The sequence below is a fragment of the Chelonia mydas genome, chromosome 2 (assembly GCF_015237465.2).
Source record: "Chelonia mydas isolate rCheMyd1 chromosome 2, rCheMyd1.pri.v2, whole genome shotgun sequence".
Taxonomy (NCBI): domain Eukaryota; kingdom Metazoa; phylum Chordata; order Testudines; family Cheloniidae; genus Chelonia; species Chelonia mydas.
Window position 1 is genome coordinate 41133522 of NC_057850.1, and position 17280 is coordinate 41150801.

General features: G+C 44.2%; 1 protein-coding gene across 6 annotated transcripts in view; it reads left to right on the top strand.

Moving 5' to 3' along the window:
• Positions 1–17280, top strand: part of MTERF3 (mitochondrial transcription termination factor 3) — a 35321-nt gene that overhangs the window by 708 nt on the left and 17333 nt on the right. For 2 of the 6 annotated variants that reach the window (XM_037892241.1, XM_043539325.1), the window contains exons 2-5: positions 2721–3075; positions 5960–6112; positions 7542–7731; positions 16813–16960. In XM_037892241.1, the coding sequence (XP_037748169.1) occupies positions 2745–3075; positions 5960–6112; positions 7542–7731; positions 16813–16960 (822 nt within the window). In that variant the 5' untranslated portion in view covers positions 2721–2744. Of the gene's footprint in view, positions 1–1896; positions 3076–5959; positions 6113–7541; positions 7732–16812; positions 16961–17280 lie in introns of those variants that run through there. The other 4 variants (XM_037892242.2, XM_043539326.1, XM_043539324.1 and 1 more) reach the window with 3 other exon arrangements.

Genomic DNA, 17280 nt, shown 5'->3' on the forward strand with positions numbered 1-17280 from the left:
CCTGGGAGCCCTTGGCAGGGTCCTAGCTCTGGGATCTGCCTGAGAGCAGGAACACGTAGTAGTGTGCCTGCCCCGCCACTTACTTTGGTATAACTTAGGTCGCTCAGGCATGTGAATGAGCCACCCCTCTTCAGTGACATAAGTCACACTGACTTAAGCACTGGTGTGGACTGCGCTACGTTGACGGGAGAGCTTCTCCCCTTGATGTAGCTGCGTTGGGGGTGCACTGCTGTAAGCTCTCTACCGTAGCCATAGCCTAAGAGAGCAATATACTTGTTGGGCTAGGGGGAGCGGCCTTGTCTTTCAAGATACAGTATTAATTGCATGCTCATAACCAGACTAAATGTCAGGTTTCAGAGTAACAGCCGTGTTAGTCTGTATTTGCAAAAAGAAAAGGAGTACTTGTGGCACCTTGGAGACTAACCAATTTATTTGAGCATAAGCTTTCGTGAGTTACAGGTCACTTCATCGGATGCATACTGTGGAAAGTGTAAAAGATCTTTTTATATACACACAAAGCATGAAAAAATACCTCCTCCCACCCCACTCTCCTGCTGGTAATAGCTTATCTAAAGTGATCACTCTCCTTACAATGTGTATGATAATCAAGGTGGGCCATTTCCAGCACAAATCCAGGGTTTAACAAGAACGTCTGGGGGGGGGGTAAAATAGTTACGGGTAAGGACAATTGGGGACAATGTATACCTTCAGATCAGCGGCACTGCTATGGGTACCCGCATGGCCCCACAGTATGCCAACATTTTTATGGCTGACTTAGAACACCGCTTCCTCAGCTCTTGTCCCCTAATGCCCCTACTCTACTTGCGCTATATTGATGACATCATCATCATCTGGACCCATGGAAAAGAAGCCCTTGAGGAATTCCACCATGATTTCAACAATTTCCATCCCACCATCAACCTCAGCCTGGTCCAGTCCACACAAGAGATCCACTTCCTGGACGCTACAGTGCTAATAAACGATGGTCACATAAACACCACCCTATACCGGAAACCTACTGACCGCTATTCTTACCTACATGCCTCCAGCTTTCACCCTGACCACACCACACGATCCATCGTCTACAGCCAAGCTCTGCGATACAACCGCATTTGCTCCAACCCCTCAGACAAAGACAAACACCTACAAGATCTCTATCAAGCATTCTTACAACTACAGTACCCACCTGCGGAAGTGAAGAAACAGATTGATAGAGCCAGAAGAGTTCCCAGAAGGCTCCTACTACAGGACAGGCCTAACAAAGAAAATAACAGAACGCCCACTAGCCGTCACCTTCAGCCCCCAACTAAAACCCCTCCAACGCATTATTAAGGATCTACAACCTATCCTGAAGGATGACCCAACACACTCACAAATCTTGGGAGACAGGCCAGTCCTTGCCTACAGACAGCCCCCCAACCTGAAGCAAATACTCACCAGCAACCACATACCACACAACAGAACCACTAACCCAGGAACCTATCCTTGCAACATAGCCCGTTGCCAACTGTGCCCACATGTCTATTCAGGGGACACCATCACAGGGCCTAATAACATCAGCCACGCTATCAGAAGCTCGTTCACCTGCACATCCACCAATGTGATATATGCCATCATGTGCCAGCAATACCCCTCTGCCATGTACATTGGTCAAACTGGACGGTCTCCACGTAAAAGAATAAATGGACACAAATTAGATGTCAAGAATTATAACATTCATAAACCAGTCGGAGAACACTTCAATCTCTCTGGTCACGCGATTACAGACATGAAAGTTGTGATATTACAACAAAAAAACTTCAAATCCAGACTCCAGCGAGAAACTGTTGAATTGGAATTCATTTGCAAATTTGATACAATTAACTTAGGCTTGAATAGAGACTGGGAGTGGCTAAGTCATTACGCAAGGTAACCTATTTCCCCTTGTTTTTTCCTCCCCCCCCTCCTCCCCCCCAGACGTTCTTGTTAAACCCTGGATTTGTGCTGGAAATGGCCCAACTTGATTATCATACACATTGTAAGGAGAGTGATCACTTTAGATAAGCTATTACCAGCAGGAGAGTGGGGTGGGAGGAGGTATTTTTTCATGCTTTGTGTGTATATAAAAAGATCTTCTACACTTTCCACAGTATGCATCCGATGAAGTGATCTGTAGCTCACGAAAGCTTATGCTCAAATAAATTGGTTAGTCTCTAAGGTGCCACAAGTACTCCTTTTCTTTTTTCAGACTAAATGTGTTACTGTTGTAATCAATTTATGTGTATTAGTATAACACCTAGGAGCTTCAGTTGTAGACCAGGACCTCCCTGTGCTATGTGCTTATGCTCAAATAAATTTGTTAGTCTCTAACGTGCCACAAGTACTCCTTTTCTTTTTACAGAACCAAAGGACAGTCTGGCAGTGCCCCATGAAGAGATTTGACATTGTGGTGCCCTGATTCTTTTTTCATAAACAGATTATTGAGTATTAACACACTTAATGCAAACAATGTCTGTTCAAGATTTTAAAATAATTTTTATTGTTCAATTATGTATTTTCTAGGATATCACATTTGTAAATTCACAAGGCAGCTGAATGACATTAGATAGCACAGACCTACTTCTGCTTTAATTTTGACAAAGCCGCTTCCTAAACTTTGGACCTAGTTTGTGTGAACAGTGAGATGCATTACTTTATTCCTGACCATTTTCTCCCTATAATTAAGTGCTCCTTTTTCTTAGCAGGGAACCATATTTATGTAGAAGATGGCTTTTTGGGCTCGGCAGATAAGCATATGGCACTTGTCAGTGAAAACAAGTAGTGTTGCTAATTCTGTTCAGCAACTGAGAAAAACTCACAGAATGTGGATGCAGGTGCATAAGCTTTCAATTCTATCTTTCCTGTGCACTGATAATCACTTTCTTCAGCGTGGATTGAAGACCTACAGATCTGTATCTTTAGGGAACCGTTTACAGTCCACCAACTTAAGTAATGGACAGATAGTTTCTTCAGAAAGTAACTTACTTTCTCCAGTAGACCACTACCAGCAGCAAGCAGAAGTAATACCCAGCTCAGATACAAAAACATTATATGAAGGTAAGAAACTTTAAGAACTTGAATTTAACTTAAAGTCCACCGTGTCCCATCAGTTCGGTGTCGTTGGCTCTTAGTCTCCAAGCATTCTTGTCCAGTGCATCTAACAAGCGGACACCAACTTTCACGTCCTCCTTCAGCATCTCAAGCCACCTTTTTCTAGGTATTTCTCATGTCCCACAGCTACTAGTTCATATACTCTCTAGCCAGCATATCCCACGTCTTGTCTCACTTGACTCATTCATCTCAGTCGATACTTCCTCTGCTTTTCTGTGATGAGGGCTCATGCCGTTTTATTGTGTAGCCTATCTTACCAGTGTCCACCTAAGCATTCTCATTTTGGCAGCATGATGTCGGAACTTCTATTTTTCTGTACTGAAAATCCTGCTTTAAACTTGACATTTGGCTGTTAACTCATTGGACAGTCTTTACAAGTTTCACTCAGTTTGAACCTCAGTGTTAATATAGGATTTCTGTCATATAAGACAAGTATTTGATCCAAAACCATATTGATTGCTTTTAAATCTAGTCAGAAGTTTAGTCGTCTTATCAGAATATCAGACTGATGGTAAGGAGACCTGAATTCTCTTCTCCATTGTGCCACAAACTCATTGTGTGACCTTAGGCAAGCCACTGAACCACTCTGTGCGCTGACCCCTAAATAAGGATAATAAAAAACAACCGCTGAAAAGGGCTTTTAACATGTATGGAGAAAAATTGCTATGGAAGTACTAAGTGTGAGAATACTTCATTCTTCTTATAGCATTTACCTGCAACTGTGAAATAAGGTATTGGAGATTGTTTTAACCATTTTATATCACTCATAACAACGTATGTTAAACGATCAGTGTGTTAAAACAGTCGTTTAAACACACTAATCCATTTAAACTGTTTTAGATACTGCTTTACAGGCCTCTCTTCCACACAGCCGAGAGGTGGGCTATGAGCATAGTGCCAGGAAACTGAGTTTTAGTCTGGTTCTGTCAAAGACTGCTTTTGTGTCCTTTGACAAACCATTTTCTCCTTCTGCAAAAGGGGAATGCTAGAAAAAGTGACTTTCCTACACTGTGTTGACTTGTCTGGCCTACACTTGCAGTTGCATGTACAACTGAGAAGGATTGGGTCCTCTGTGACTGTAGCGCAAAGTGTGTATAAATCTGGTTTAGATGAGTCGGCTTTCATCCAGAGTGCATCAAAACAGATATTCTGCAATCAGAGGTGCAGATAGGTGGAAGTGTAGAAAGCTGTTTAGTGACCCATACAATGTGCAACTCACATATGTATTCTTGAGCAACAGGTACCTTTTCTAGCATAAACCAGGACTTTGTGTTTTGTAGACATTAATTAAAGCCCTACAACCAGTCTGTGAGGTACTCCAACTTCCGTGGAGTTTTGTCTGTTTATGCCAGGGCTGAATTGGTCCCAGAAATGCAGACCAGTATATTAGGATGAAGTGGAGAAAAAAGAAACTTTTGCTGGAAAATCATCTAAAACTCTATAACAGCGAGAGCTCTGTTTAGACTGTGGAATAGAGTTGCTAGAGGCCATATCTCAACTTTTAGAGCATTTAGAAGTAGACTCTACAAAGTATGAGAAAATATGAGGAACAATTCTGCAGTGACAGTGGCAGATGGATGATATAACTTATAACTCTACCTTTTATTCTGTCTAGCCACACTGGCTATGCATGCTAGCTGGATGTTTCTACTAAAACTATCAGTACTGAAAAATTGAAGTGTTGACATATAAAACCTTGTTAGAGGGACACCATCCATTTCACATCTACTAAATGGATGATTTTTTTTTTAAAGATACAGTTTCAGGGATTCTGCTGGTCCCGAATGTCCCTGCCAGTTTTGTAGTTTTTCAGTTTTATTTTCTTTAAAAAAAATAACAAAAAAGAAGTTTCTCCCTTCTTGCTGTGTGAAAGATCCACACAACTGGAGAAACTTTGAAACAGAGTATGTGAAATACACTGTCAAGTGTACAAAATGGAAAAAAGAGAAAAGTGTTTTTCTAACCTGTTTCAAGACAGACCTCAAATTACTGTAACGAGTAGGTTTTAAAAAATCAGCCAGAAGTGAGGAGGATTGTCTTGTGGTTAAGGCATTAGACTGGGAATCAGGATGTATAGTTTCAGTTCTGAGGTCTGCTATAGACTTTGTGTTCAGTCTTGGGTAAGTTATTATTTCTGTATCTAAATTCCTAATCTGTTAAACAGTGATAGCAGTAGTTCTCTACCTTACAGGGCTGTTGCAAAGAGATGTGCTAATATTCTCCAGGCCTTTATAAATTTAAATGTCTCAATTGATGTGGCTTTTACCGCTTCCCTTGAGTGACTACTACGTAATTCAATAGATCTCACTATTAGGAAGCTTTTTGGAGATATTGCTACAGCAGCATCAATCCAAGGACCTTAACATACATTCCAGCTATTAATTGTGCTTCACCAGCTAGGGATCTGATATTATATATATTTGATGGGGAAACTGAAGCAAAGATTGAGTGACTTGCCCAAGTTGCACTGTAAAGTCCCAGTCCTGCTAACACTTACACACATGCTTCGTTTTAAGCACATGATATTACCACTTGGATGCTTAAAGTTAAGCATTCAAAAAAGCTTTTGCAGGATTAGCAGGAAGTCCTGGCTGAGCTAGGGAAAGAAACGGTCCTTTGATTTTGTCACATTACAGCTAATTATGTTTCCTGGTAATCATAGTTGCCTCACAGAAGAAATGCCATAAACAAGTGAAAGCAACAACATAAGTAAAATCATATTCTGAAAATACTTTAATTTCTAGTTCTTGAGACAGATTGGGAAGGTACTGGAAATTCTAACAGTTTGTCAAGAAAATCTGTTAACACTTCTCTTATTAATGGCTTCTAGTTTGGGAAGATACACCACCTTCATCTGCTTTGGAGGAGATCTCTGAAGAAGAAGCTGTGCAGATTGTAGCTGAGCCACCCCTTCCCCTTGGTTCTTTCACACTTCAAGATTATGTTGATCGTTCAGAAACTCTGAGCAAATTAGTGCTTTTGGGTAAGTGTAATGATGTTTAGGCAGAATATTTGTGCTTGGTGTGTTGGGTATTCCTTAGTTTATATTTTGATCTTACTGATTTAGCAGTAAACTTGCAAATCATAATTTTATAAGTGTAGCAACGCACAATCCAAGATAGAGGGGAGAGATGCAGGACAAGTGAACACAAGTAGAGTCTGTTTATGTGGTTTACCAGCAATGTTTGTATGTTTGGGACAGACTCTGTGTTCCTCAGCTGTTGATCTAGCTAGGAGCACTGAGAGGGCATCACCTGCAGCACCTGGAGGTAAGGAACACCTTGCTGTACTCTAGCAGCCTACATCCCTCTGGGCTCACTGAAGAAATGTTAACTGGCTGTGGAGAAGCTGCAACTTTTTTCTTCTGGGTAGGAAGGAAAGTTACCATCATGCAGGGCCCTAGAAGTGAGAAAAATTAAGAGGCAGGGCGGGAGAAATGGGGAATATCCTGGCTCTCTCGAAAAATACCTTAAATTGAAAAAAAAGGATGCCTGAAGTCAAGGTGATCTTTTCCTTCCCTTTCCCTCCAACCGTCTTCAAGTGCAAGAAATGCATGGAATACAAAAATGACTTGTGGGAGGGGAGATGTCTACACTGTACCAGACAGTTGTAGATTTTAGTCCTCACTAATGTGCCATGTGCTAATGGTCTGTGTAGGCCCTGCTGCCATGAACTAAAATTTCTCTAGTGTGTATTCACGTAGTACTGTTTGAAATGGGACTACATCAGAGCATGCTAGGGAACTTTGTGTGTGGCAGCAGGGTCCATACAGGCCAGTTAGTGCATGACACAGTAGCACAGGCCAAAAGTTATACACTCTAGTGTGGAATAAAGCCCAGAGAAAAGAAGTGAATTGCTGGATTGTTGGGGCAAGTGGGTTTTGTATTAGAATTGCCTTTGGCTAACAGTCTAATAATGATTGCTATTTGTGTTGGTAACCAAAGACACTTTGCAATAAAATTTTCCCCTCATTTACTGTGCCCATATAAGAAAGAGTTGGGAGATACCCACCTCCACATACCTCTGAGCAAACAAAATGAGATCCCTGCACATTGCACAGTTCAGAATATGGTGTGAAATGCATCTTACTGTGCTTAACTTCTCTGATTGAAGAAAAAGACAGCAGGTTTCAGTATTGCAAAGAATAAACTAAACTGTCTGAATTTTGCTACTAAAATTTGGGTTAGAAAGAATTTAGAGCTTGTTTTATCTCAGTTCTCTCCTGAATATACAAGCTATTGTGACTACTATATCTTGAGTAATCAAAATATTTTGGCTATATGCACAAAAGTTGTATTCAAGACTTCATACATGCAGTGCAGCATGTACTTATGTTTCTTATGAATCTCTTCCTCATAATTCATTTAACTAAGTATTCAACTAAAGTAGTGTCTGTGATTTATTTGCTGTAGGAGTTGATTTGTCCAAAGTGGAAAAACGTCCAAATGCAGGCCAACTCCTACTGAGACTGGATTTTGAAAAAGATATAAGAAAAAGACTTTTGTTTCTTAAGGATGTGGGTGTAGAAGATAATCAGCTGGGTCCATTCCTGACCCAAAATCCATACATTCTTGCTGTAGACATGGAGGCGCTAGAGACAAGGTAGGTCTTTCATGAAACATGCCCATGACCTATTAATCCTATGCCTGCTAACTATAATCACATAAATCCAATCCCTTCTACCTCAATTTACCCATCTATAAAATAGGTAAATATTACAGTGGGATTTTGTTAGGTCTAACATGTAAATGCTTTAAAATCTCAAATGTGGGGCTGGTGCTTGGTGTGCAGGGCTCTAAGTGAAAATCCACAGAAAATGCCTCCCTCCTCATCTATAGCCATCCAATTTCTTCTCACCTGTGCTACAAACCTGTTGGTTGTCCCATGCCTTTCTGTGCCCCCACCATTCCCGTCTCAGATTTCCTTCTGCCGCCCCACCTGTTTGTGGGATTGACACCTGCTGATGTCTGCCACCTCTACATGAACCAGGAAATAAGGCAGCGAGGAAGTGCAGCTTTCTAAACAGGTTGCAGAGAGATGCAGTTATAACTGGGTTTGTGCAGCAGGCTGCTGTTGCCAGAGTCAGTCTAGACTAAGGAGGGGAATTGGGATTGTGGGGGCTAGGTGTGCAGGCCCCGGGAGTTGGAATCCTACAGTCTAAGTCTGCCACTGCTCAGAAAGGTAGAATAAAAATTCAAAAAAATTTATTAGACTGGGAACCCTACAACTGTGACATTTAGGTAGGTGGGAACATGTGCTTGAAATTACTCTGAGAATGAGAAACTGCAGTTAAGTCACAACAAAATTCTTCTACCTGGCTGTTTTGTGGGAGCGAGTCTGACTAGCAGAGGACAGAAAACAAATGAAGAAGCTGGAAAGGTTTGGGCTACTCGCATTCTTTTCCAGGAGCCTGATTTGTATGTCATGCCCACCTGCTAAGATGGCTTACTCAATTCTCTAGACTGATATAGCTAAACGTAGCAGAATTGCAATTTACGAGCTGCCTCTGGCCAGAGCTGGGTTGGGGAAAGCTGTGCTGGCAGCTCTGGGGAGCCTGGATCCCTCCACCCTCCCTGGGTGGAGGGCTCAAGCAGCACCCAGCCCGTGTCCCTGCCCCCCAGGTGCCCTGCCCAGGGCAGGTGGAGACACCCAGGCTTCCCGCAGTGCAACTCTCCCTGACCTGGCTCCGTCTGGGGTGGGGGCGGCTTGGAGCTGCAGCCTGGCCACAGTAAGAGCTGGGCTGGCTGCTGTGTGGAGCTGCGGTGGACCCTCCACCTGCCTGTAGTTGGGGGGAGGGCTTAGAGCAGCCCCTGGTTGTGTACCTGCCCGGCTGAGGGCAGGTGGAGGGTCTGTGACTCCCATATGCCTCTGTCGACTGGGCTCCAGCGTGGGGGTATCTTGGAGCCTCAGCCCAGCCATGGTAAGTAGAGCTCTGCAAATCTGCGGATGCAGATATCCATGGACAATTTTTGCAGATCGCAGATCAGATGCGGATACACATTTTTGTATCCATGCAGGGCTCTATTAATAGCCCTGCACATTTGCATGACAATGGCCCCGGTGGTAGATTTCTCAACTCCAAATTGATTACTGACTGATTAGTAGCAATCTGGTGTTGCAAGTTTCCACAGTGCGATCGCCACTCATTTCTCCACTGTCAATGCACCTCTCATTTTGGTCTCTCTGCGCTGGAAGGCTGGGGCAAGGTCTGCACACAGATCCAGGAATGAGGCCTTGTGCATTTGAAAGTTCTGCAGCCACTGCTTATTATCCCATGCCTTCATTACGACGTGATCCAACCAGACAGTGCTCGTTTCTCAGGGTATGTCTACACTATGAAATTAGGTCAAATTTATAGAAGTCGGTTTTTAGAAATCGTTTTTATATAGTCGATTGTGTGTGTCCCCACACAAAATGCTCTAATTCCATTAAGTGCATTAACTCGGCAGAGTGCTTCCACAGTACCAAGGCTAGCGTCGACTTCTGGAGCGTTGCACTGTGGGTAGCTATCCCACAGTTCCCGCAGTCTCCGTTGCCCATTGGAATTCTGGGTTGAGATCCCAATGCCTGATGGGGCAAAAAACATTGTCGCGGGTGGTTCTGGGTACATGTCGTCAGGCCCTCCCTCCCTCTGTGAAAGCAATGGCAGACAATTGTTTCGTGCCTTTTTTCCTGAGTTACCTGTGCGGATGCCATACCACGGCAAGCATGGAGCCCGCTCAGCTCACTGTCACCGTATGTCTCCTGGGTGCTGGCAGATGCGGTACTGCATTGCTACACAGCAGTAGTAACCCATTGCCTTGTGGCAGCAGACGGTGCAATAGGCCTGAAAACCATCCCCGTTGTGTCCGAGGTGCTCCTGGCTGCCTCGGTAAGGTCGGTCAGGAGCGCCTGGGCAGACATGGGCGCAGGGAATAAATTAGGAGTGACTCAACAATGTCATTCTCTTTAGTCCTGCAGGCAGTCCTATTGCACCATCTTTTGCCGGGCAGGCAGGAAATGAGGATGGCTAGCAGTCCTATTGCACCATCTTCTGCCGAGCAGCCAGGAGATGTGGATGGCTTGCAATCCTACTGCACCGTCTGCTGCCAGCCAAAGATGTAAAAGATAGATGGAGTGGATCAAAACAAGAAATAGACCAGATTTGTTTTGTATTCATTTGCTCCTCCTTCCCTCCGTGAAATCAACGGCCGACAATCGTTTTGGTGAGGTCTGTCGGGCACCTTGAAAACTATAATGGAGATTCAGTCCTGCCTGAAATACCAGAGGAAGAGATAGCTTAGTGGGTTGAGCATTGGCCTGCTAAACCCAGGGTTTTGAGTTCAATCCTTGAGGGGGCCATTCTGTGTGACAGTTGTTTTTGTTTCTCCTTGATGTAAAGCCACCCCCTTTGTTGATCAGAGGTCCCTTCTCTGGCTTGGTTGGGTTGGGAGGGTATTTCAGTCAGGGTGATAAAAAGATCCTGGCTGTCGGGAGAACGGGGTGCTGTAAGCCATGTCGTCAGTCACCCCTCACTCCGTCAGAGCAACGGCAGACAATCGTTCCACGCCTTTTTTCTGTGTAGATGCCATACCATGGCAAGCATGGAGCCCGCTCAGATCACTTTGGCAATTAGGAGCACATTTAACACCACGTGCATTAGCCAGCAGTATATGCAGCACCAGAACCTGCCAAAGCAAAACCGGGCGAGTAGGTGCAGTCAGTGCAGTGACGAGAGTGATGAGGACATGGACACAGACTTCTCTCAAAGGACGGGCCCTGGCAATGCAGGGATCATGGTGCTAATGGGGCAGGTTCATGCAGTGGAACGCCGATTCTGGGCCTGGGAAACAAGCACAGACTAGTGGGACGGCACAGTGTTGCAGGTCTGGGACGATTCTCAGTGGCTCCGAAACTTTCGCATGTGTAAGGGCACTTTCATGGAACTTTGTGACTTGCTTTCCCCTGCCCTGAAGCGCATGAATACCAAGATGAGAGCAGCCCTCACGGTTGAGAAGCGAGTGGCGATAGCCCTGTGGAAGCTTGCAACGCCAGACAGCTACCGGTCAGTTGGTAATCAATTTGGAGTGGGCAAATCTACTGTGGGGGTTGCTGTGATGCAAGTAGCCAACGCAGTCATTGAGCTGCTGCTATCAAAGCTAGTGAGTCAGGGAAATGTGCAGGTCATACTAGATGGCTTTGCTGCAATGGGATTCCCTAACTGTGGTGGGGTTACAGACGGAACCCGTATCCCTATCTTGGCCCCGGACCACCAGGGCAGCCAGTATATAAACCGCAAGGGGTACTTTTCAATGGTGCTGCAAGCACTGGTGGATCACAAAGGACGTTTCACCAACATCAACGTGGGATGGCCGGGAAAGGTTCATGACGCTCGCGTCTTCAGGAACTCTGGTCTGTTTAGATGGCTGCAGGAAGGGATTTACTTCCCAGACCAGAAAAATAACTGTTGGGGATGTTGAAATGCCTATAGTTATCCTTGGGGACCCAGCCTACCCCTTAATGCCCTGGCTCATGAAGCCGTACACAGGCACCCTGGACAGTAGTAAGGAGCTGTTCAACTATAGGCTGAGCAAGTGCAGAATGGTGGTAGAATGTGCATTTGGATGTTTAAAGGGTCGCTGGCGCAGTGTACTGACTTGCTCAGACCTCAGCGAAACCAGTATTCCCATTGTTATTGCTGCTTGCTGTGTGCTCCACAATCTCTGTGAGAGTAAGGGGGAGACATTTATGGTGGGGTGGGAGGTTGAGGCAAATCCCCTGGCCGCTGAATATGCACAGCCAGACACCAGGGCGATTAGAAGAGCACAGCAGGAAGCGCTGCACATCCGAGAAGCTTTGAAAACCAGTTTCATGACTGGCCAGGCTATGGTGTAAAAGTTGTTTTTCTCCTTGATGAAAACCCACTCCCTTGGTTGCCTCTAAATTCCCTGTAAGCCACCCGCCCTCCCCCCTTCGATCACAGCTTGCTTGCAAAGGAAATAAAATCACTATAGTTTAAAAACCATGTATTCTTTATTAATTGATTATAAAAATAGGGAGATAACTCACAAGGTAACCCGGGTGGGGTGTGGGAGGAGGGGAGAAGGCCACTTCAAAACTTTGTTGAATGACAGCCTTCTGTTGCTTGGGCTGTTTACTGGGGTGGAGTGGTTGGGAGCCCAGAGCCTCCCTCCTCCCCCCCCCAACCCCCCATGTTCTTGGGCATCTGGGTGAGGAGGCTCTGGAACCTGGGGAGGAGGGAGGATGGTTAAACGGGCTGCAGCGGCAGTCTGTGATCCTGCTGCCGTTCCTGAACCTCCACCAGACACCGGAGCATGTCTGTTTGATCCCGCAGTAGCCCCAGTGTTGCATCCTGCCTCCTCTGATCTTTCTGCCGCCACCTCTCATCTCAATCATCCCTCCTGTCCTCACGTTCATTGGCCGCTTTCCTGTATTGTGTTACTGTGTCCCTCCACACATTCTGCTGAGCTCTCAGTGCCGGACGACTGCATGAGCTCAGAGAACATTTCATCGCACGTGCGTTTTTTTTGCCGCCTTATCTGAGATAGCCTTTGGGATGGAGAAGGGAGGCTTGAAACATTTGCAGCTGTGGGAGGAAAAAAAGGGAGTGAAGTATTTAAAAAGATACATTTTACAGAACAATGGCTATACTCTTTCACAGCGAACAACACCATTCACATTACATAACACGTGTGATTTCGGTACAAGGTTGCATTTTGCATCTTATATTGAGTGCCTGCGGCTTTGGTGTTAGAGGTCACACACGCAGTACCAGGCAAGAGAATTCGGCTTGTAGGCGGCTATGGTAAGCCTTAGTCTTTCGACTTCTGCAACCTTCATAACAGCAGTGCCCCTCCTTTCCCATACCAAGCAAAGCCCATTGAATTGGCCATTTAGTGCTATAGTTTTCGTGTTAATGTGCAGCAGCAGAAACCAAACTAATCCCCCCCTGGCATCCAATTCTCTGGGATGATTGCTTTACCCCTCCCCCCCCACCGTGTGGCTGGTATCAGGAAAGATCCCTGCTAGCCAAACGCGAACAGCTCAGTGCCAGTGGCCCCTCCCCCCCCCCCTTGGCTAACTGGGGGGGATTTCTTTTCAGGCACAGGCAAACAGCCCAGTAGGAATGGGCACCTCTGAATGTCCCCTGAATTAAATTCCCCTATTTCAACCAGGTTACCATGAACGATATCACTCTCCTGAGGATAACACAGAGAGATAAAGAACGGATGTTGCTTGAATGACAGCAAACACCATACGCTGCCAGGCTTTGTCATGCAATGATACCAGATTACTTTCTACTAGCATGGCGTGGTAAAGTGTCCTACCATGGAGGACGGAATAAGGCTGCTCTCCCCAGAAATCTTCTGCAAAGGCTTTTAGAGTATCTCCAGGAGAGCTTCATGGAGATGTCCCTGGAGGACTTCCACTCCATCCCCAGACACATTCACAGACTTTTCCAGTAGCTGTACTGGCCACAAATGCATCCCAAGTCCTCAGGGCAAATTAATCATTAAAAACCATTTGCTTTTAAAACATGTATTATATTTAAAAAGGTACACTCACCAGAGGTCCCTTCTCTGGCTTGGTTGGGTTGGGAGGGTATTTCAGTTAGGGTGATAAAGAGATCCTGGCTGTCAGGGAGAACGGGGTGCTGTGTGCTCTCCTCAAGCTCGTCCTCCTCCTCCTCATCTTCCCCATCTGCAAAATCCTCAGGCATGGTGGAGAGTACCCCATCATCGGAGTCCACGGACAGGGGTGAGGTAGTAGGGGCGGCCCCCCTTAGAATTGCATGCAGCTCAGTGTAGAAGCAGTATGTCTGGGGCTCTCTCCTGGAGCATCCATTTGATTCTTTGGTTTTCTGGTATGCTTGTCTGAGCTCCTTAAGTTTCATGCGGCACTGTGTTGCGTCCCTGCTGTAGCCTCTGTCCATCGTGGCCTTGGAGATTTTTTTTAAAAATGTTTTGGCATTTCGTCTTTTGGAATGTAGTTCTGATAGCACAGATTCATCTCCCCATACAGTGATCAGATCCAGTACCTCCCGTTTGGTCCATGCTGGAGCTCTTTTTTGATTCTGGGATTGCAAGGTCACCTGTGCTGATGAGCTCGCCTGGCCAAACAGGAAATGAGATTCAAAAGTTCCCGGGGCTTTTCCTGTATACCTGGCCAGTGCATCCGAGTTCAGAGTGCTGTCCAGAGTGGTCACAATGGTACACTGTGGGATAGTTCCCGGAGGCCAATACCGTCGAATTGCGTCCACACTAACCCTAATTCGAAACGGCGATGTCGATTTCTGCGCTAATCCCTTTATGTCGACAAAAATGGCTTCGTTGTGTGGACGGGTGCAGGGTTAATTTGATTTAACGCTGCTAAATTCGACATAAACTCGCAGTGTAGACCAGGCCCTAAATACAGATGGACACAATATTGGTTACATCACTCTCTGGAATGTTTTATTGTTATGGATCCCATGTTGCCAGGAAACAAAACAAAAGTTTCAATAGATTTGGCATTTATGACTTGAGATAAACACTGTAAAAGTAAAAACATTCCATAATTCATAACAATTCTGACAGTTGCAAATCAGTGTCTGTAGTGCAGCTGCACCATATATGTTTATTTTGAAATACTGTTAATGGTGACTTGAATCTTTAACATGCTTTATACAACTGCTGATCTGACAGGGTTGCCAATTCTCACAGGATTATCGTGAGTCTTGTTCGTGTCTGCCTTAAAAGTCCCAGCTCTTAGTGTCAGGTGACCACATGAAAATGTCAGCTGTACTTTTTTAATTTTTTTTTTTTGTTTAAAGTAAGTTTCTGGCTCTCATGGTTTTGTAGAAAAGCTTGAAACCATAAAACCTAATGACTCACCAAAGAGAAAGCAAAGAAAAAGCACTCCACAATCCTTTGACTTACATTGTGAAATTTTAAAAACCATATTGTGGTTTTTTTTTAGAATGTTTGGGATTGGCAATTCTGAGTATATGATATATTTAAACGGGTCTTGAACAATCCATTCATTAGGGGTAAATAGGAGACTTCCTCTGAAAATGAACACCTCTGCCATCTGTTTCTGCAGAATTCTAGGTTTCATTGCAAGGAATAGAGTACAGTATCTAGCAAATTTGAGTGGAAGAAGTGCAGCAGAGCAAAATTGTGACAGGAAAATTGTTTCTTTTTAGAACCATACTGGAAACAAACTGACAAGAATAAGGTCAATTTCACTTTGTTACTTGGGTTGGGACCCCCAGGGTTACACCACCCTGAAATTTCAGATGTAAACATCTAAAACTGTGAAATTGACCGAAATGGACTGTGAATTTTGTAGGGCCCTACATATAGTATTTTAAATAGAACTCCATTTTCACTAATTTCAGGAGACAGAGGGGAAATAAACCTCTCTTAAACATAAAAATGTTACTCATAGACTTTAAGGTCAGAAGGGATCATCATGATGATGATCTAGTCTGACCTCCTGCACATTGCAGGCCACAGAACCTCAACTACTCACTCCTATAATAGACCCCCTAACCTCTGGCTGAGTTACTGAAGTTTTCAAATAATGATTTAAAAACTTCAAGTTACAGAGACTCCACCATTTAAACTAGTTTAAACCTGCAAGTGACCCGTGTCCCATGCTGCAGAAGAAGGTGACACCACTCAAGTCAGATTGGCAATGCTGCAGAAGAAGGTGAAAGCCCCCTCTTCCCCCCCCCCCCCCGCCCCAGGGTCTTTGCCAATCTGGTCATAGGGAAAATTCCTTCCCTACCCCAAATATGGCGATCAGTTCGATCTTTTTGAGCATGTGGGCAAGACCCCCCAGCAAGACAGCTGGCAAAGAATTATCTGTAGTAACGCAGAGCCCTCCCCATCTAGTGTCCCATCACCAGATGATGGAGATATTTGCTACTAGCAGTTGCAGGTCAGCTACATGCCATTGTAGGCAGTCTCATCATACCATCCACTCCATAAATATATCAAGCTCAGTCTTGAAGCCAGTTAGGTTTTTTGCCCCCATTGCTCCACTTTGAAGGCTGTAGATAAACTCTTTCTGTGTCCTGGCAACCAGATGTTTTATAACTAAATCTTGGGGGAAGTGACCAAAAGTAGAGATCTGTTATAACAAAAATAACTTCTATGGATCTAAAAGTGTTTAATTTACTTTTTTGTGGAAGGTTTCACCATACATGGCAACGTATGGTATTTCTACTTCTGTGATATTGGCATAATAGGACTGTGCAAGGGAGAATGGTATTGAGGTCCTTCTTAAGTTTGACCAAAGCAATGAAAATGTATTTCATTAAAATAAGCAGAAGGCAATGTATATTGTCATAGCCACGTACCCTGATGTGCATTAGTGCGTTCTTAATCGGTGAGACAGGCTGCTACTTAAGCAGATAACTATTTTAACCTGTATTTTAAGTACAGCTGGAAAGAATTAAAATCTGTCTTCAGTATTGACATTCTGCTCTCTCGTATTTTGCTTGTAGTTAATTGGAAGGGATGGTATTTTGTTTTTATAACAACTGCAGATTTTCCCCCCCTAATTATTTCTGGCAGGGTTGTATGTTAATATTAAAACATCTGTAAAGCATGTAAGATATCACTGAGGAATTTGAGCAACTAGATGAATAAATTGAGGCAATAAATGTTCATCACTGATTTCCTTGCTCTTTCCTAGAGTGGCTTACCTAAAATCAAAAAAATTTGGTAAGGAAGCAGTTGCACGGATGGTCTCGAGAGCTCCGTTTTTACTGTCTCTTTCAGTGGAAAGATTGGATAATAGATTGGGTTTCTTCCAAAAAGAACTTGGACTAAGTGTGCAAAAGGTAAATAATATACCCCTACATACTTATGTATTTTGTTAGTGAAAGTAGGCTAGACTTGAAATATAGGTGCCCACAGATAACCTCAAAATACTTATAGTGTACGTGCAAGGTTATTGATTGTCACTCTCATGCTGTTGCCGAAAGATATGACTTTAACTCCCCCAGGTAGGTAGCATGAATCTTTAACACTAAGGATCCCAGAATACTGCCTCTGAAGGCAGTACATCTGTGAACAGTGTCAAATGTGTATACAGCTTTATCATCTGATGCAGCATCTGAGGATCGATCCTACTGCTAAAATAATAAATAAAACAAGAAAG